Here is a 20,214-nt window from a genome sequence, read left to right on the forward strand (position 1 = left end):
CAGGTTCCCTAAAAGCCACCCCGGGCTCCCCCCAGCCCGGCCTGGAGTCCTGGACGCACTTGTAAATCCTGCATTCGCTTTAGTTGGTGTGAAGCATCATCAGATATGCAGCCTGCCTCCAAGAACACTTGGCTTCATTCTGCGTCATCCTTGGAGAGGCTTCCGGCATGACAAAAGGAGTCCAGGAAACATCATCTTCCTCACCAGCTAACTCTGGAAGTCCCCGGCACTGGGAAGCCTGAGGACACCCGTGCAGAAGCGAAGGCTTTTCCAGTCATTGTCACTCACCCCCGGAAGGCCTGGCTCCCCTCTGAGTCCTCAGCTGATCTCTACCCTCGGGAGGTTTGGGGGGCAGGGGGCTGTTGCCTGCCTTTTGCAAAAACAAAGACCAACCCCCAGGGTTTCGAGGATTTCACTTGGGGGCAGAAAGCAATGCCCCTCCAAGTTATGTCCCCAAATCCACACCAAACAGGCATTTAAGGACATATATTAGTCAGCTTGGTCTTGCATCCTGACAAGACAAACCAAAGTGGTCCTTTGTTTCCTACCTCAGAACCCCGCATTCCCACACTTGTAATTCTCTGCGTCCGTCTGTCCCCCAACCCCTGCGAGAGGTAAGATGAGAACTCACTCCAGCTGACTTGACAGAACCCTGGGAGGGCGGAAAGGGGGGGGCGAGTCCTGGCTGTGCCGGCCCTCACCCCTGGGCTCCGCAAGGCCTTCTAGCGGGGAGACACGCGATTTACAAGGAAACATACCATCAGCTAACACAATTGCAGGTGGGTACATACACTTGTTGGAAAAGCAAAGTGGAGCCTGGGAGAAGGCAGGACTGAGACAGGAGATGTGGGAGGGAGCCCAGGGCCACCCCCGCAGGGTCAGGAGTCCTCTCTAGGGAGGGCACTTCTGAGCAGAGCAGACATCCGAACACAGGCTAGGAGCCAGGCATGGAGACATCTGGGGGAGAAGCAGTCCAAGAAGGGGGGCCTGCGAGGAACTGATAAGAGGTTCGGGGAGCGAGACAGCCAGGGGCAGCCCTTGTCACGGGCCAGTGTCCTGGCTGCCACTTTACAGACGGAGAAACAGAGGCTCCAGGAGGTTACAGGGCTTGCCAGGACCACGCAGCCGGTACATGCTAGCTGAAGCCAGCCTGACTTGGAAGGGCATGATGCCTCACTGTCTCCCTGCCACAGGCCACACACAGATCCACAGCCCTGATCCACGAACCACAAAATCCAGAAGGCCCTGATTGGAGAGAGTCCACACACTGAAGGTAGGGCGTGATCTGTGACAGCCCCGGGGGATCCGGAACAGCACCCCACCATTTAACATGGCACCATAGCTCGCCACAATTCAACATGTTCCTATTCCGGCAGCAAAACAGACTCATCGTCATGCTTGGTGGGCTAGGTAAGAACCGAAGCCCAAATAAGAGCTGTTCAGGTGACGTTTGGCCATCGGATTCAGGTCGCGTTTGGTGCCAAATTAGTTACCAAAAATCAGTACATGACTTTTGGGTTTCAGAGCCCTTGGGTGTCCACTCCAAGCATGAGGGGTGCAGCGTTATAAGCTCTGAAGTGACAGCACTGTGAAGACAGCGGTGGAGAAGCCAGCTGGACCAAGGTCCCCCACATCCCCATGTTGGCGTGGCCCAGACCAGAGAAGGGCGGCCAGGGCGGCCCAGCGCTCGCGGTGCAGACTCCCTCCCGGGGAAGCAGCTGCTGGCCACATGCATGGGAATGGTGACATGGGCAGAAAAGGCGATGGCAGAGCCCCATGTGACAAAATAAGCCAACCAGATGAGACATTTCATTTCCGCTCTTCCTACTCTGTCCTTCCTAGGCTGAACTGGGCGAGATGACAAAACATCCTTATTTACATTAAAAATCACCCCAGCGCCCGAAACTTGGTCCTCCTGCCCCCCCATCGCTACAGAGACGTGCAAACCAATTCCGAGCCCCTCCGTGGGCACCCCCTCCCCACTCGGCTGTAGCCCCCTTTCTCCTCTGCTCAGCCCCTTGGGAGGGCTAGAACCGGAGCGAGGCTGAGGGCACTGGGGGAAGGCCAGGCTTGGGGAAGACGCATTTGTCCCCAGCCAAGGTCAGGTGCAAACTCAGTCTCCCCACTTAAGTCTGCTTTAAGATTCACTGAAGATTGAGTAAGTTGCAGAGGTAAGAAGGAAATGATGGGCTCCCAGTTTTCCTTGGGAGATTGGGAAAGAGGCATTCATTCATTCATGTATTCGCGCATTCTAGATGTTTCTCGAGGTCCTATTATGTCCCAGTGGTTTAGGGGACATCTGTGAATGGAACAACAGAAGTCCTGTCGGATTCAAAATACCCTGTGTAAAGATGATGGGGCCTTGGAGGGAAAGAGTAAGGGAGCTCGGGTGCTTGCGGAAAGGACTGCAGTTTGAAATAGGGCCTCAAATTGAGCCAACGGGCTCAGGAGAAGGGGGGAACCAACCCGATATTGAAGGGAGTGTTTCAGGCAGAGGGCTCAAGACAAAGGCCCGGAGGGGGAATGTGCCTGGCAGGTTCCAAGTGCAACGAGGAGGCCGCTAAGGCTGGGGCAGAATGAATACAGGGAAGGAAGAGGAGTTAAGTGTGTGAAAGTGGCGTGGGGCGGGGCGGGGTGCAGAGTCACTCAGGGGCTGGTCACTGAGGGCTTTGTCTTCTACTCTGAGGAAAGGAACTGTTTGAGGCTTTTGAGAAGAGCAGAACCAACATACTGGTTAGAGGAGACACTCTGCTGTCTCCTGAGAATCATCAGACTTGAGCTCTGAGCCCCTGAGTAAAGAGGTCCACTATGACCCCAGGATTGTAGGACGGTAAGTATGGTGTGGAGAAGAGCTGGGAGGGAGCCTGGGAGGCCCGTGAGGAGGCTGCTGGCAGTTCTGGTCTGCAGCAGCCAGATGGTGGTACTGTGGATGGAGAGTGGGGCCTGAAACCCAGGAAGAGCTTCAAAAGCATAATCCAGACTGGGTACAGTGATCAGTGAAAGGAAAGCATCAAAGATGAGTCATCAGTTTCTGATCCGGGAACATGGACTGTGGCGCATGTTAATAAAATGAGAAAAATTAATAGATTAAACAAGCACGCTTTTTTTTTTAAGTAGATTCCACACCCAGGGTAGAGCCTGACGCAGAGCTTGAACTCGCCACCCTGAGGCCAAGACCTGAGCTGAGATCAAGAGTTGGGCATTTAGAAATAAGTCGGTCAGAGAAAGACATTTATCATATGATCTCACTGATATGCGGAATTTAAGAAGCAAACAGAGGAGCATAGGGGAAGGGAGGGAAAAATAAGACGAAATCAGAGAGGGAGACAAACCATGAGACTCCTATTCATAGGAAACAAACTGAGGGTTGCAGGAGGGGAGAGGGGTGGGGAATGGGCTAGCTGGGTGGTGGGCATTAGGGCACGTGATGGAATGAGCACTGGGTATTATGTAAGACTGATGAGTCACTTAACTCTACCTCTGAAATTAATAATACACTACATGTTAATTAATTGAATTTAAATTTAAAAAGAGCCGCTTAACCGACTGAGCCACCCAGGTGCCCTTTTGTGATTGTTCTTCAGATGACCGGATGACCAGCCCTGTGCCCTCGTGCTCGCTGCCCACCCCACCTTGCACACAAACAGCACTACCGCAGCGCTCGGGGCCTGGGCTCGTTCTGCTTGCCTTTGAATTCCCGCCGTCTCGCAGATGAAACTGTGTGGTTTTGGTTTGCCCTGTTGGTTTTTTCTTTGAAGAAATATTTTACATTGCAATAACCCACATGACACAAAATGTGCCTTGGTAGCCATTTTCAAGCGTGCAATTCCGTGGCAGTCATCCTTTCTCCTCCTGCATCCACCTCAGTCACACCGGCCCTCGGGGCGTCCTCATCACCTCTTGCTGAGTAGCGGGTCCCCCGCTCCTCCTCCACGGTGCCCCCAGACTCCCCTTCTGCAGCAGATATGTCATCCAGTCCAGCTTCTGGCCCCAGACTCCTCTGGACCCCCTCATCACGTGTGGGCAGTGAAATAAACAGATTCTTTCTCAAGCTGGGCCCTCGCCATGGCCCCGGTGCTCCCCTTTTGCAGAAACTAAATGCAACCACTGACAGCCCTTGGCGGCCAGGCCCACCCAGCACTCTAAGGCAGCCCATCGAGCCAGCCAACTGACAGCTCAAAAGTTGGCATCCCACACGATGTTACTACAGAGACACGTTGTCCAGGTCGGCAGATAGGAATCTCTGGACGGTTCAAAAATTGTACTGTCATTGTAAGTTGTGATTTATAGATTTTTTTCACTCCTAAAAGAGCTCTGGGCATTGGCTTTCCAGAGTCTACTCCATGTCCCTCCTACCACTTTCTCCACTGTCCCTGGCTCTGGCCCCCAAGGCTGACACTTTACCAAGGTCCCCTCTCATTGGTTTGCTTGACCCAATGTATCAGGTCCATGCCTCAATGTAAATCATAATTCACATTTGCCCGCTAACCTCAGGTTCACGGTTTGCTTTTGCATCAATTATCTGATTGAACCCTTTCCTCCTGGGGTTCAGCGACCCATTTTACAGGTGAGCAGACTGAGCAGCAGAAAGGGAATGCGATTCGCTCAAAATCACACAGCTGGTTATGTAGAGCACTGAGACACAGAGGTGCACAGTCTGAGCCTGAGCCAGGCGCTTCTCTGTCTACACACACCAGGGAGATTATTTGCTTAATCTGAAATACAGAGAAGCAGCTCCCTGGGCTCAGACCTGCTTTGCAGAGACATGGCTAAAGGCACCAAGAAGGTCAGAATCCTCAGTAAATACGGGAGGCAGGACGGTGCCCCGCACAGGAAAATGGTGAAGAAGATTGAACTTAGCCAGCACGCTGAGCACACTTGCGCCTTCTGTGACAAAACCAAGATGGAAAGACGAGCCACGGGGATCTGGCACTGTGGTTCCTGCATGAAAACAGTGGACGGCAGTGCCTGGCCCTGGGACATGGCTTCTGTGGTCACAGCAAAGTCGGCCAGCAGGAGGCTGGAGGACCTGAAAATCCACCATTGACACATTGCAGGCCTACAATAAATGGGTTAATCTATGTAACAACATTCTGAAAAAATAGAATTATAGAGAAGAGTAAGAAAGGTGTTGGATTTCTTCATTTTAATCAGCATCACAGGGTGGACAAGGCACTGAAATTCATCAGACTCTGTGGTGATGATTTGCTTACTTTTCTTAATGTATGTAATACTTCACTGAAGGGTTTGAAGACTCTATTAGTTTAGTAGGAATACAGGATAAACATAGGTTTCAATGGTCGTGGGTTAGAATGGTATAGACAATCTCGCATATTTTCAAGTTGGCGAAGCAGGTTGGTGACTAGAGTCACGGATAGTTGGAAACAGCTACAGATCGAGTAGCCGGGGTGCTACAAACAGAAACCAATAGGAGTCTGAACAGGAGTCAAAGACAGAATGGATGGCAAGTAGCAGGAGTGACGCATGGTTGTTTGTTGGGCTGGACCATGTCTGCACTTACGGATACGGATCACCGCCACAAGCACCCTCGTCCAACACAAAGGAAGCCTTTAGAATAGACCCTGTGTGGCTATCTGCCATGGCAGGTGTCTGTTGCCAGATCCATCTATTCATTCATCTTCTATTCATTTATCAATCCCATATGATGTTCTGTTTCTCAGACTGGGTCCCAGGATACCCCAAAGGTTCACTGATGGAAGATTCTTGGAAGTCTGTGAAATTTTTCCTATAAAGGAGGCCATAAATAACTTAAGTTCCAGAAATCCTGAGCAAGAGGCTCCAAACTTTGTTCTAAACATCAACAAGAGACTCAAAGACATGTAAGACCGAGTCCCTTGAAGACCAGGTCACAATATCTTGTTGAATAAAAGAGCAAGTTGCAAAATAATATGTATTGTATGACCTCAGTCTTCCTCAATATGTGTAGGGGCATGAAACCAGCTTGGATGGATCAATAGCCAGGTACCTTCTCTCTGCATGATAGGGCTGCGGGAGTCTTTGTTATTTCCTTTTCTGAACTTTTTTGTATTTTCCACACTTTCTACCACAGAGATATATTACTTTGGAAATTTAGGAAAAAACATATAAATGAATGTTTATTATTTTTAAAAAATCATTCCTAGCCAGAAGGCATATAAAAATCATACAGCTCCTAGCTGAATATACTTATGCTCTCACATAAATGATAAAAAGACTTGAGCCTGTATCTTTATTTAATACCTCTCACAGCTTTTCTGTCCTCTCTCATATGCTAGTTCCTGAGTTTCTGGGAGAGGGAGTGTGAGACCTATGAATTCTACACCATGCCCAGCGGGGCGCTGCCCACGGAGGATACCTGTGTGCAAAATACCCAGCATCACCATTACAGAACCGCCAGCTGACGGCGGGGGGGCATCCTGGAAAGCCAGTGCTGTTACGAGCACTGTACGTGTTTTAACTCATCCAATATTCACAACAGGGGCACCTGGGTGGCTCATTTGGCTAAGCATCTCACTTCAGCTCAGGTCATGATTCCAGAGTCCTGGGATCAAGCCTGGCATCAGGCTCCCTGTTCAGCAAGGAGACTGCGTGTCCCTCTCCCTCTGCTCTCCCCCCACCCTTAAATAAATTTTTAAAATTCTAAAAAAAAAAAAAAATACAACCTACTGCGGCGGGTAGCATGGTAATCCTCAATTTACAGATAAGGAAACTGAGGCACAGAGAAATTCAGTGACTACTCAAGGTCACTCACCAGGCAATGCATGGGGGAGGAGGGGTGGAACTGGGAGCGGGTGTTTAGGATCACCAGAGTCCTCACCCCTTCTCTTGCCTGCAGGTAGGAGCAGGGGCTGCTAACATTTCTGAGCACTTCTCCAAGAGCAAGGGGAGCTTCACGCTTTCCACCCATTGGCTCACATATTGTTCTGACACCTTCCTCGGGCCCATCTGCCCCGGGTTTCCAGCTGAAGGAGCCAAGGCTTCGTGAGTTAGCCAAGGCCTCCCAGGAGGGCAGGGAGGCACCAGGACTCACAGCCAGCCAGTACAGGCCTGGAGCCCACCCTCACACCACAGGCCCACCCAACGTCTGCATTCTTTTTACTAAACACTTGTCCAGGTGATGGGATTTCAAAAGCAAGCCCGGGGCTCACTTCTTTTACCCAACATTTTACGGGAGGAGGGACGATGAGGCTCGCGTCTATAGGTAGGGAAAGGAATGCAAGGGAAAGAAGCATCTGAGATCTCTCTTTAGCTCAGTCTGAATTTACCTCGAGACCAAAGACCTGTGTCTTCTCACCCCTGTCACAGACCCCCTGAGGAGTTAAAGTCGGTCTCGACAGGGGGTTGACATTTCCTCAGAAAGGACGACAGAACATCCTCAGTGCCGTGGTCCAAAGCAGTGGTGCTGGGCCTCGGTGTCCACTGCTCACAGCAATGTGCTGTGAAAAAGGAAAGAGCTGGGAACACTTCAAGGTTGTTCAGATGAGGCTGAGGGTCCTGTGGGCCCCTCCCCAGGGGGTGACTCTGGGCAAGTCAGTTCACCCCTGGAGCCTGTGACTCCGCTGGGCAATGCTGACCATGGCGTTGTTGCAAGGCCTAAAGAAGGTGTCCACGGTGCATCACGACTGTCACCCAGGAGGCCATCCGCGCATCCTGTTAAGGGCAGCACCGTGATGGAGTGATGCAGGTCCCTGTGCCGCACGTGGTAGGTGCTAAGGACACAAATGCGGGGGAAGAGGAAGCGCAGGGGGTGCATGGGAAGGAGGGCGTTGATGTGGAAATACTGCATCTCGCGGGAGTAGGAGCTCAAAAGTCATGGAATAAAATGGAAATGAAGAATAGAGGTAGACACTTGGGTCTAAATGACAAGCCACAGGGGCGCCTGGGTGGCTCAGTCAGTCGAGCTTCCAACTCTTGGTGTCTGCTCAGGTCATGGTCTCAGGGTCATGAGATCGAGCCCTGAGTCGGGCTCCAGGCTCAGTGGGGAGTCTGCTTGATATTCTCTCTCTCTTCCTCTCCCTGTGCCACCCCACTCTCTCTTTCTCTCTCTCTCAAATAAATAAATAAACCTTTAAAAAATAAAAAAATAAATGATGAGCCACAAACCACTCCCTGGGATTTCTCACCTGAGGGGTGTTCACTCCCCATCTTACTGGGCCTCTCAGGATCTTCCACAGTTGACCACCTCTCCTTCCCGAAAGCCCTACTGGACTTCTCGGACACCTACGTGCCCAGGCTCCCTCCTACTCCCCCAGCGGCTCCTTCTTGTGTTCCTTGGCAGCTCCATCCCTTTTGCAGAGTTCCCACGTCTGGGAGGCCTACGGCCAGGTTCTACCAAGACCCTGTGCTTGTCTTACTGTCCATTCTCTCCTTAGATGACCTCATCACTCCCAGGCCAATTTCTGAAGTTACACTCCACTTTTATTTTTCACTCTTCATTTAAAAATTTTTTTTTTAAGTAAGCTCTGGGCCCAACTTGGGGCTTGAACTCCCAACCCTGAGATCAAGAGTTACATGCCCTACCGACTGAGCCATCCAGGCGCCCCTTTATTACAATTTTAAACGACTCTTCTGAACACCCCCGATAGCCAACAACCACACTTGGGTATATCGAAGGCATCTCCAAAACCATGGGTCCAAAGTCAAGCTAAAAATAATGCTTGTTAATAAAAACTAAACACACACACCGAATCGCATACATTTTCAGGGACATCAGATAAGAGAGAGACACGCATGAGACAAGAACAGGATCTGGAAGAAGAAACGGTGGAGGAGGAAAATCATAATAATCAAGGAGCAAGAAAGAGCTCTTGGAAATTAAAATATGCTAGAAAAAATTAAAATTAATTAAAAGATTAAAAGACGAAGTTGAGGAAATCTTTCAGAAAATAAAGCCAAAAAAAGCAATGAGATATTTTGGGGCGCCTGGGTGGCACAGCGGTTAAGCGTCTGCCTTTAGCTCAGGNACAGAGACACGCATGAGACAAGAACAGGATCTGGAAAAAGAAATGGTGGAGGAGGAAAATCATAATAATCAAGGAGCAAGGAAAAAGAGCTCTTGGAAATTAAAATATGCTAGAAAAAATTAAAATTAATTAAAAGATTAAAAGACGAAGTTGAGGAAATCTTTCAGAAAATAAAGCCAAAAAAAGCAATGAGATATTTTGGGGCGCCTGGGTGGCACAGCGGTTAAGCGTCTGCCTTTAGCTCAGGGCATGATCCCGGCGTTGTGGGATCGAGCCCCACGTCAGGCTCCTCTGCTATAAGCCTGCTTTTTCCTCTCCCACTCCCCCTGCTTGTGTTCCCTCTCTAGCTGGCTGTCTCTATCTCTGTCGAATAAATAAATAAAATCTTAAAAAAAAAAAAGCAATGAGATATTTTAAAAGAGGAAAAAGATTTTTAAAATAAGAAAATCAGTTCACACAAATCCCAGAAGAAAACAGAGGAAAATGAAGAGAAGAAAAAACAAATCAAGAAAGCATAATTTTTTTTTTTAAGTCCCAGAGCTGAAGGACATGGGTTGCCGTGGTGAGCTAGGGTGGTCTTATTCTGACTTGTGACAGCCACTTGTTAAATTTTCAGGAATTTTTCAAGGTGGTTTCTAAAGAAAATGACATTATGTAAAAATGACATTATGTAAAATTACAATTAAATAAATTGTATTAAAAACAAATGTAATGAACACTCAAAATGCCTTACTTCTCATTAGTTTGCAACATTTTACGAATTACTATTATTCTCCGTGCTCTTAGGGTTGTTTACGCCTGCTGTGTCTGCGAGGTACAACATCCTTGTTGTCTGACTTTGTCTTACTCTTTAACATAAACGGAAACATCGACCACCAACCGTTCCGAAGTACACGTTTCATCGATGACACGAACACCCCCTTTGTTGAACTGGCTAATAAACGGGTATTTGCGCATAGTCTGATTTTGTCCAATCGCGCCTCGATTGCAGCTCACAGCCGGATACAGTATAAGAGTTCAGCAACAACAAGGAGAGCGCACTTTGAGAATCGATTGGCCATGTAGAATTTACAGCAAAGCCTACTGCATATTTTATTATTCTTTGTAAATGGTGGGCCTGGCTTTCCAGATGAAAGCCCATTAAGATCCCAATAAATGAATGCGAAGAGTCCCACATGGAAACGCATCCCTGAGATCTCAGAATACCAGGGCGGAGTGCTGGGGAGGGGGAATGATTTTAAATGCATCCAGAGGAGAAAACAGACACATAGCCACAACCCACAACCCAGGTCGTCACGCAGGAACGACAGGTCACTGGCAACCTGGATTGCTGGGGGAGCACGGGAGGGGGAGAAAGGGGGGTAAGGGAGCAGCGCCTTCTAAACTCCGAGGGGAAATGGTGTCTAACCTGGAAATGTGCACCCAACCAAAGTATCAATGGATGTCTCTGCAAAGACATTTTCAGAGACAAGACGTCTCAGAAAGTCTACTCTCGTGTACCCTTCCTCAGGAAGCTTCTGGAAAATGTTCTCCCCCTAAATGGGGGGCTGACTCAGAAAGAGAGAAGAAATGGATCCAGAACACAGAGGTGAAGGGAATCCTGGCGTGCTGATGGAGGGGGTTGCAGGCTCCAGCCGTGACAGCTCCAGGCAGACTGGAGCTGGATAAAAGGCTTGTCTTGGGGGCGCCTGGGTAGTGCAGTCGTTACGCGTCTGCCTTCGGCTCAGGGCGTGATCCCGGAGTTCTGGGATCGAGTCCCACATCGGGCTCCCTGCTCTGCTGGGAGCCTGCTTCTTCCTCTCCCACTCCCCTGCTGTGTTCCCTCTCTTGCTGGCTGTCTCTCTGTCACATAAATAAATAAAATCTTTAAAAAAAAAAAAAGGCTTGTCTGTGTCCATTTTGACGGTCATCTCCCACATCAATTACAAGAAGCCTGGTACTTGTGTTTGAAAAACCCTTGGGTCAAAAANCTTGTCTTGGTCTGTGTCCATTTTTGACGGTCATCTCCCACATCAATTACAAGAAGCCTGGTACTTGTGTTTGAAAAACCCTTGGGTCAAAAACCCTTGGGTTTGGTTCAATCAAAAGAAAGTGCATGTGAATCTTGTTTTCTAGTCTGTAACTCAGGTGTTCCTCAGGCTTTCTGGAGACTTTCGTGAAGGCTGCAAAGTACCGAGGCACGGCGGGAGGGATCAAGGTCACCAAGAAACTGGGGCAGGGGACACGTGGCCAGGTAAGGCATTTAGTGAACACTAACTGTGTTTCTCTGGCCACTCAGCACCAAGGTAAGCACCAGGGGTCTGCAAAGCATCACAACCACATTGTCCCATGAGTCACCCAGGCCGGGACCAGCCAGATGCAACAGTCTTGAAACTGACAGTGTCACAGGGGCGACCAGGGGGCACACTGGGTGTGGAGGAAGGCAGCAGTGCCCACGGGGCTGGTTACTAATCCGTGCCATTTACCGTGTCCACGGCCCTTCCCCAGTACTCTGCTTTGGAGGTGTGACTATGGGGTGGGGGAGGCTTCTTCCAAAACAAGCCTCAGGCCTGTGCGTCGAATGAGCTCTTGCTCCTTGCAAATGGCCAAGGGGGAGGCCACAGTGGAGGCCGTGCTTCTATGCCAGCCCATACTACTGGTGTTCACAAGTTTAGGGAGGACCGCCTTGGCAGCTCCCCACTGCCCCTGTGGCATATTCTCTTAAATCCCCTCAGCGGAGAAAGACTGTCATCCTTTGAGAGTTTGGAGGGCATTCACAGCCAACTGATGTCCCAGGTGATATGAAGTGGGAGTATTTTCTTTGACCAAAAGCAAACTTGAACCAAAGCAGCAAGGTGACGGTAATGACCTAGAGCTAGCCCCATAAGCGAGCGGGGGCAGTGCCGGCTGGGTTCGCAGACTATGGGTCTGGGCCTGGGCCCCTGTGGGGCGGGATCACCGTCCCATTTCACAGACGAGGACGATGAGGCTCAGAGAGGTTAAGTAGACTGGTTAAGGCCTCGTGGCTACTAAGTGGCAGAGTGTGGCCGGGAGCTGGCTCTGTCTGCCCTCCAGAGCTCTGTCAGGACTGGGGAAGGGGCTGGAGGACTGCTCCTTGGGGGCAGCCTTTGTGCAGGGTGGTGAGACAGAGGGCCTGGCGTGGGCGGGGGATGGAGGGTGACCCCAGGAGCACTGTGACGGGGAGCAGTGACCAATATGGACAGAAAAGCCTCAGCACTTCTGTACAAGGGTTGAAAAAGCCATGCTGCTTTTTTTGTGGTGAGCGCAAATTAGCAAATTATTGTAAGAAGTTTCCATTTTCTTGCTTCTGAGAATTTCAGGGGGCTTCACGAGGCTACAAGTGGTGGGCTGGGGGAGCCACGCCCCGGTCAGGATGTGGATTTGCAAACCTGGGGATTTCCCAGGTGAAATCCGANAGGTTGAAAAAGCCATGCTGCTTTTTTTGCGGTGAGCGCAAATTAGCAAATTATTGTAAGAAGTTTCCATTTTCTTGCCTCTGAGAATTTCAGGGGGGCTTCACGAGGCTACGTCTACAAGTGGGCTGGGGGAGCCACGCCCCGGTCAGGATGTGGATTTGCAAACCTGGGGATTTCCCAGGTGAAATCCGAAACTGGCCGCATACACAGAGGGCAAGGGGAGACTGAAGAAAAAATTAGGCCGCTCCAGGCTGGTAGGTGACAGGTGTCATAAAACTGCAAGGCCAGTAGATCCGCCCCCACCTCCTCTGCCCTCCAGAATCGTAAAACTTTATGTGGAGGCCTTAACGTGGTTCAGTTACATATGTACCATCCAGACGGTCTCAACACCAAGGCTGCATCCTTGAAACAGCTCCCCCTGTGGGAACGTGGGCAGAACGTACATTCCAAGGCCAGGGGAGGGGGTGAGGAGCCTGGGCCTGCCCCCCCACCCCCAGCTCATGGGTCAACCAGAGGTCACATCCTCTTGATGACCTCTTCCAACACAGGAATAGCAAAGAATGCCTTGAAATTAGATTTTACACTCACAGGGTCATTCACCGGTTTTGTACATAACATGTGCTGCTGAGGTCCTTGAAAATTTTGCTCTCGACCGATTAAATATTACCCGTCTCCCTGCAAACTTCTTGTACAGTGCATTTGCTTAGCATATCTTTTTTATTTTTTTTTTCAAAAATAGACCAGAACTTCTCTATTTAGGATGAAAAGGATCCGAATTAGTAGGATTGGAGCGGAGGTAGACAACTGTTACCTCCAGCACTCACTGAGGACCCACACGGCCCAGACGCACACGGCCTGGCCACACGAGGACGGAAAAAGCAATCCAGAGGGGTTGCCAGCTTGAGAAGGAAAAGGGCAGGTCAGCCAGGCCCCGAGGGCCTTCTTCTGGGTGCCTGGGCCTGGACTGCCACCCCCGCTCCGCCGGGAGGCCCTCAGTGCTTGGGGACAGTACGGTGTCCCCATTCTAAGTAACAGTTGAAAACTGCAGCTCGATCGGCCTCCACCCAAAAACACACGAAAGCTTGCCTGGTCCTGAGTCCAAAGATGAACACAGGAATGATGGCATTTGCGGGGCCTGGGGTGAAGTGGAAATATGGAAACCCCTGTCCAGAATCCCCAGGCGGCGACCTCAGGGTGACAGACGGAACATACAGACGCGTGGTCGCCAGCCGGACCGTATGTAAAAAGAGGACCCTGACCCACAGTCTGCAGCAGCCTGCCCAGGACACCAACGCCTCACCCACCACGCTCAGCCCAGGAAGCCAGCCGGCTAGACGTCATTCTTGCAGGAAGTCACACTGCTCTCTCTAGTGACAATCTGGGAGGCCAAACAATAATGCCTGTAACCACCCGCACCGAGTGGCCGGGACTTGATCAATCACCAACAGCTTCCCTAATATCTGCTCCCGTTTCCAGCCTGGCACCACCCAGAGAGCGCCCAGCCTGCGCCCTGCACCAGTCCCAGAGGCTGCCTGGTTTCCAGGTCGCCTGCCTCCGGCTTCCCCACCCGGACCCTACCCTCTTCTCCTCTAGGAAGCTTCCCTACCCCTCCGCCGCACCCGAGTCTCTGCCAACAGGCAAGTGACAGCGGCTGACACCCCTGCTCAGAGTGAACAGCCTTTGCTTAGGCTCACTTGGTTGGCCTTCATTTATCCCCACAAAGCCTTGAACGAAGCCTGGCCCTTCAGAGCACGCGGCCCCGTGTCATACTCACATGTGGCGGAGCCGATCCTCACATGAACTGCACAAACAAGCGAACTACTGCCCTCTGCTGGGATTTCTGACCATCCTCCAAGCGGCAAGCCAAGACTACCTCAGGGACCCCATCTCCAGATGGGGACCCTCCCGCACAATCTCCCCCTCTGGGATGTCCATCGCAGAGCACTGCCTGGCGACCTGGCAATAGCCAGAAAGCCCATGCTGTGCCCGGGCTGCCTCGGTGGAGGCATTCCCACAGAGCACCCTCAGAAACCCACATGGCCGTGGCCGTGGCCGTGGCTGTGGCCTTGGGGAGCAGTCCCTCCTACCTTGGATGGCTCAGTTCTGCGGACCTGGTCCTGTGGGCTGGAAGCCTCTGGAGCTGGCCTGCGGGGGCTCAAGTTAAACTTCTCAGGCACCAGGGGGCGCTATGGCTTCCCAAACAGGACTCAGGGGGCCCAGACCACACCAGGGCTTCCCAGGGAGCAGGGATCTTGGGTGAGTGGCATTGCTGAGTCAATCGGCAAATCTGTTCCTTTAACTTCCACTTCTCAAGTGGAAGCTGCATTATTACATGTCCCGCTCCACTGCCCCTCACCCCCAGCCTGTCTCACCCCATCAAACCCCTTTGCATGTCGGGTGGGTAAATAGGATCACTGGCGTGTGATGTTCTGAGCTACTCTGTCTAAAAACGCAAGACGTCACTGGTGTTTTCCTGACACTGCGCTATCACAGTTCCTAGCCTACAATTAACGGCCCAAGTGCGTTTTTCTAGTTTGTGTTTCACGGAGACTCACCTTCTTTCTCAGAGTTTACAGCTGACAGTTCTGGTTTGAATGGCTTTCCCACCACCAACTGCAAATTCGCCCTCTGCTCGGCCCATGTTTTCATCCTGAAGATCAAGTCCCTGCTTCTCCTCAAGCTTTCTGTATCCTGTGGGCGCCCTTCCCCACTGCAGGTCTGGAGACCAAAACAATCTTGATGAATTGGGCCCTGCTGGGGAGAAAGCACGGCTCTCTCTCTGACACCTGGACACGCACATTCCAGAACCTTCTCAGGAGGCAAAGGAAGAAGAAACGGACGGCTGGCTGTGGGCAGTACTGCCTGGGAGGAAACCACCCTCCTTTTGGGGGTCAGAACTTGGGGTTCGTGTCCCGACTTGACCACATGCCACCCCCATGTCTGCAGGAAAAAAAGCATTGGTCCCCCTCGAGGCCCGTTTCCTGACAGAGCTGACAGCCATCCTGAATGAAGGAGCTCAGCCCGAGCGGAAGCCTTGTGGTCATCGGTCCACGAGGCACAGGTATGACGGTGGCCAGGCTGTGCTCAGGAGACGGCGGGGGGCAGGGCAGCTGGCGAGGGGGGCGGGGCGGGGTCTCGGAACAGCACAGACCCCGGAGGCAAGGGTCCTGCACCGCGCCGCCTGGCCTCACACCCCGATCCCACCCCCGCTGCCCGCGTCGTTACCATGGACAGGTTAGAACACCGCTCTCCACCTCAGTTTCTTCCTCTGTGAAACAGGGTCGGTGTCAGGAGGAGCCCTTGTCTTGCAGGACTGTGGCAGGGCGTCAGTGCGTCGTTAGTGCGCGGCGCTTGGCCCGGTGCCCGGCTCTGCTCAGCCCTCACACACAGCGAGCAGCCGGCTAGCTATCGTTGTCATCTGGGCTCGGATCATCGGTTTTGCACCCTGGCTCTACCGCCTGCGAGTGCGATCCAGACACAGCAAAACCCTCTGAACTTACTTTCTTTTCTGTAAAATAAGGATAGCATTGCCTTGGTCGCAGAGCTATTCTAGGGAACCTCGCGGTCCTTCCTTCCCATGCGGTTCCTCCTCTGGGACAGACGTCTGCGTAGGAGAACGTTGACAAGCCGCATGTGGACAAGGAGGAAGGGGATGGGCGTCCACAGGTGCAGGAAGAGACCCTCTGATCAGGACCAGCCTCAGACCGGACCCCAGAATGCCGACAGCCCCAAGCACTGCGGATTTTCACGTACAGCTCAGTAGACCCAGAGGTTCCCAGGGCCAGGTCTGCCGACCCTGACATGCAACTTCGCTCGGGGGGAAGGCGGATGGGTCCATTTGAGCTCTTCCAGGGCCCTGTCCGGCCCTTGAGCCAGGGCTCACTCCAGCCCATGGTCCTCAGCAGTCACCTCGATGGCCTCCATNTTGAGCTCTTCCAGGGCCCTGTCCGGCCCTTGAGCCAGGGCTCACTCCAGCCCATGGTCCTCAGCAGTCACCTCGATGGCCTCCATGCTCTGCCACACAACTGTTCCCGCAAGCAGCAGTGCACAGAGGACAGAATTAGGCCAGACGGCCACCCTAGACACGGCCTCCCAGAGCCAGCGGGGAGGGGGGGACGACTGCGGCCTCTGACCTCACCTCCGCTACAGCCTTTAATGGACAACCCTGATGAAAGAAGTACTAACCTGCAGCTGGTCCACGAATTACAAACGCTATCCACGCCCGCATGCCTCTAAGCATGGGTATCTGTCTCGAGCTCCTCTCCGGCAGTTGGCCTGGGGCCTGGGAGCCGGGCTTGGCCTCAGCCAGCCTAGGTTCAAATCCCAGCCTCCCCATCTACCAAGTGACCGTAAGTCGGTCACTGACTCCCTCCGGGCCTTTGGAAGCACAGACAGCTTCCAGGTTTCCTCTGTCACGCTCACTCCTATCCTTGCCACTCACGGGTGACCTCAGGTCCACGCCCTCCTACCGTCCCCACCATCACTGCGGCCACTGTGTGGTGACTGTAATGGCCATCCCGAAACCCTGGCCACTCCGTTCTTGACCTACCTGGCTCCAGTGAGTCCCTCCTTCCCGGGGGCAGCCCCCAGCGCCACAGTCCCATTGTAGGAACCGCGTGGGCTCCACCACCTCGGGCACAGTCACTGCAAAGGGCCCTCTCCGGCCACCGTCTCTCCCTCTGCTCCCACCGCTGATTCCAAAATTCCACAATTCTCCACCCTCCAACCCACTGCCCCGTCACTGGGTTACTACCTTCCCAAGCCCCTCACCCCCTCTGCCTGGTCATAGCGGGCTGACAAAACCCCAACCCGGATTAAACCCAACGCCCTAGCAGGAGAAAATGATCCCATGAACCAGACTCCCTTTAAGGGGACATCACAGGTCTCCAGTGTGCCCTCGACATTCCCACTCCCCCAGCAAGTGGGAGGAGTCACTGCCCATGGCTCTTTGCTGAGACCGTGACACCTAGTTCCCAGGGGCAATTGTTCGTACCGCCTACCCGTGTCCCCACACGGCCCCTGTTAGAATGCAAGGGACATCGTGCTCCAGCCCAATGCTGAGCCCTCCCTGGTCACTGGGTCTAGCCTTTTTGCCTTCTTAAGAATTTCAATCTCACACTAACCCTTTTCTCTAGACATGGTCGGTCTCTCCCCTTCAGCACATCACCGCCANGCCTACCCGTGTCCCCACACGGCCCCTGTTAGAATGCAAGGGACATCGTGCTCCAGCCCAATGCTGAGCCCTTCCTGGTCACTGGGTCTAGCCTTTTTGCCTTCTTAAGAATTTCAATCTCACGCTAACCCTTTTCTCTAGACATGGTCGGTCTCTCCCCTTCAGCACATCACTGCCATAGATGTATAAATACGCCTTCGTGTCATCGGTCCTTTTTTTTTTTTTAAAGCTCCCTGATGCCATCCATGCCCCTCCTACTCTTGCAGCAAAATTCTTCATGTGTTGCCCCTGTGGGTGGCCCCCATGGGCGGCCTCCGCTTCTCACCTCACCCCTGCTCCACACCCACTCCCACCAGGCTCCTGCCACCTCCACCCTGGGAAACCGTGCGTGTTGGTGTCATGACTGATTTTTTTTTTAACTAAATAAATCATCTTTTAAATACATCATTTCTTAAGCTTACAAAAACAAAGGCCTTAAAAATTACGTGGAGGCTACCAAACTAGGGATCCTAATTTGGAAATCTAGGTGTCAGGTCACCCTCCTGGGGTGGAGGGGAGGCTCCCGGAAGATCGGTAATTGTCACTTTCAGTGGGCACAGCCTGGACCAACCATGATAGTTTTTATGGAGACGAATGTAATCTGTCGATCAGTTTGCAAATTTGGGGGAACAACCCATTTGTGAACAAATTTGAAGCACTGTAATGTTAAAATATAGTATAGTTTATCTTTCATATCCCAAACCAGTGTCCACTCACCATCCACTACTTCTTGAGAACCTACTACGTGCTAGGCACGATGGGAAGCACTGGGTATAGGGAGGTACACAAAATGGGCATGATCTCTGTCACAGGGTTTATAATCTAATCCAGGCAATAAAATAAGCACAGATTAGGGTGTAACTGCAAATCCTGACATCTGGCATGACGGGGAAGGGGGACTCCTGAAATCTCAGTGGGCTTTTCCGAGGAAGACATCAGCCGAGGAGCTCAGAGTGAGGCGTAAACCCGTGAAGTGTTAGGGAAAGGCATTCCTGGCATACGGCAAATCCCAAAGCTCTGGGGCAGAAAGAATTCGGTTCCTCCAAGAAGAGGAAAGCAAGCCAACATGAGCCAGAGGGAAGCCCTGAGATGATTCCAGGGAAGACCGAGGGGGCAGGGGCTGCAGAGCCTTGGGGAACACGCTCACGGGACTGCAAGTTACTCCAAAAGCAACCACCACTGACTCGGGTGTTCAGACATACTGGCCAGTCCTCATCACTCCCTCCCTCCACTTCTTGGCAGCATCTGACGTGAGTGAAGGCTCCCATGACGGGGTTTCCATTAAAGGTGTCACCTGGGTCTCCTCCTGCTTCCGGGACCACTCTTTCCAAGGCTCCTCCAATGGCTCCTCCCCAAGCAGGGAGAAAATGGGCTCTATATCCCATAGCACCTCATGGCAATGGTCTTCGCCCCTTCCATGTCCACTCTGCTCCTCGGAGATCTTGACTTTACAGCCTAAGACAGCAAACCGTACCATATTTATACTTTTATCCTTCACGCCTCTTTCTGCAACACGTGGGCAGGACAAAGTGGTGCAACGTAAGTGGTGGAAGGGAAAAAGGGAAATAACATGTTATCCACGTGAGAACGTTTTACAGCATCATTTGACATGTCGATAGTGACAGGTGCCACTTTATAGTATCTAGTTGGGCTCCCAAATATCCAGTTCTACTGGGGCGCCTGGGTGGCTCAGTCGGTTAAGCATCTGCCTTCAGCTGAGGTCATGATCTCAAAGTCCTGGAATTGAGTCCCACATCGGGCTCCCTGCTCATTTGGGAATCTGCTTCTCCCCCTCTCTCTGTGCTCTCTCAAATAAAATCTTAAAAAAAAGAAAAAAGAAAAAAAAGGAAAACAAGTACCTAGTTCTACTATCTGAAAAATGGAAAAAATATGAATTAAAATAATAATGGTCNTGGAATTGAGTCCCACATCGGGCTCCCTGCTCATTTGGGAATCTGCTTCTCCCCCTCTCTCTGTGCTCTCTCTCTCAAATAAAATCTTAAAAAAAAGAAAAAAGAAAAAAAAGGAAAACAAGTACCCAGTTCTACTATCTGAAAAATGGAAAAAATATGAATTAAAATAATAATGGTCACTCTGCAACAGGAATCAGAACTGAATAAAAACAGTTTCTAAAGTTTCCAGCCTGGCTGGGGGGATACGGGAGCACGGGCAGCTGGAAGAGCAGGAGGCACGAGTCACGAACTCGTCTCCCTGCTTTAACACTGGAAACATCTTCGGAGCCACTCAGCACTGCTCTCGCAGTCACGCTGCCGGGCGGACTGATCATCTCAACCCGGTAACCACACAGTCCGCTTAGCNAAAAAAAAAAAAATAATAATGGTCACTCTGCAACAGGAATCAGAACTGAATAAAAACAGTTTCTAAAGTTTCCTGCCTGGCTGGGGGGATACAGGAGCACGGGCAGCTGGAAGGGCAGGAGGCACGAGTCACGAACTCGTCTCCCTGCTTTAACACTGGAAACATCTTCGGAGCCGCTCAGCACGGCGTCTCGCAGTCACGCTGCCGGGCGGACTGATCATCTCAACCCGGTAACCACACAGTCCGCTTAGTGCCTCGGTGCCGTGTGCTAGTCTGACTGCACACCCCAGAGTGAGGGTGTCAC

General features: G+C 51.8%; 1 protein-coding gene across 1 annotated transcript; it reads left to right on the plus strand.

Moving 5' to 3' along the window:
• Window positions 1-4,765: 4,765 nt before the first annotated feature.
• Window positions 4,766-5,047, plus strand: LOC109490429 (60S ribosomal protein L37a). The gene has a single exon (XM_019805202.2). The coding sequence runs from the start codon at window positions 4,766-4,768 to the stop codon at window positions 5,045-5,047; it is 282 nt and encodes a 93-aa protein (XP_019660761.2).
• The last annotated feature ends 15,167 nt before the right edge of the window (window positions 5,048-20,214 follow it).

This window comes from Ailuropoda melanoleuca, chromosome 11, assembly GCF_002007445.2.
Source record: "Ailuropoda melanoleuca isolate Jingjing chromosome 11, ASM200744v2, whole genome shotgun sequence".
NCBI lineage: Eukaryota > Metazoa > Chordata > Mammalia > Carnivora > Ursidae > Ailuropoda > Ailuropoda melanoleuca.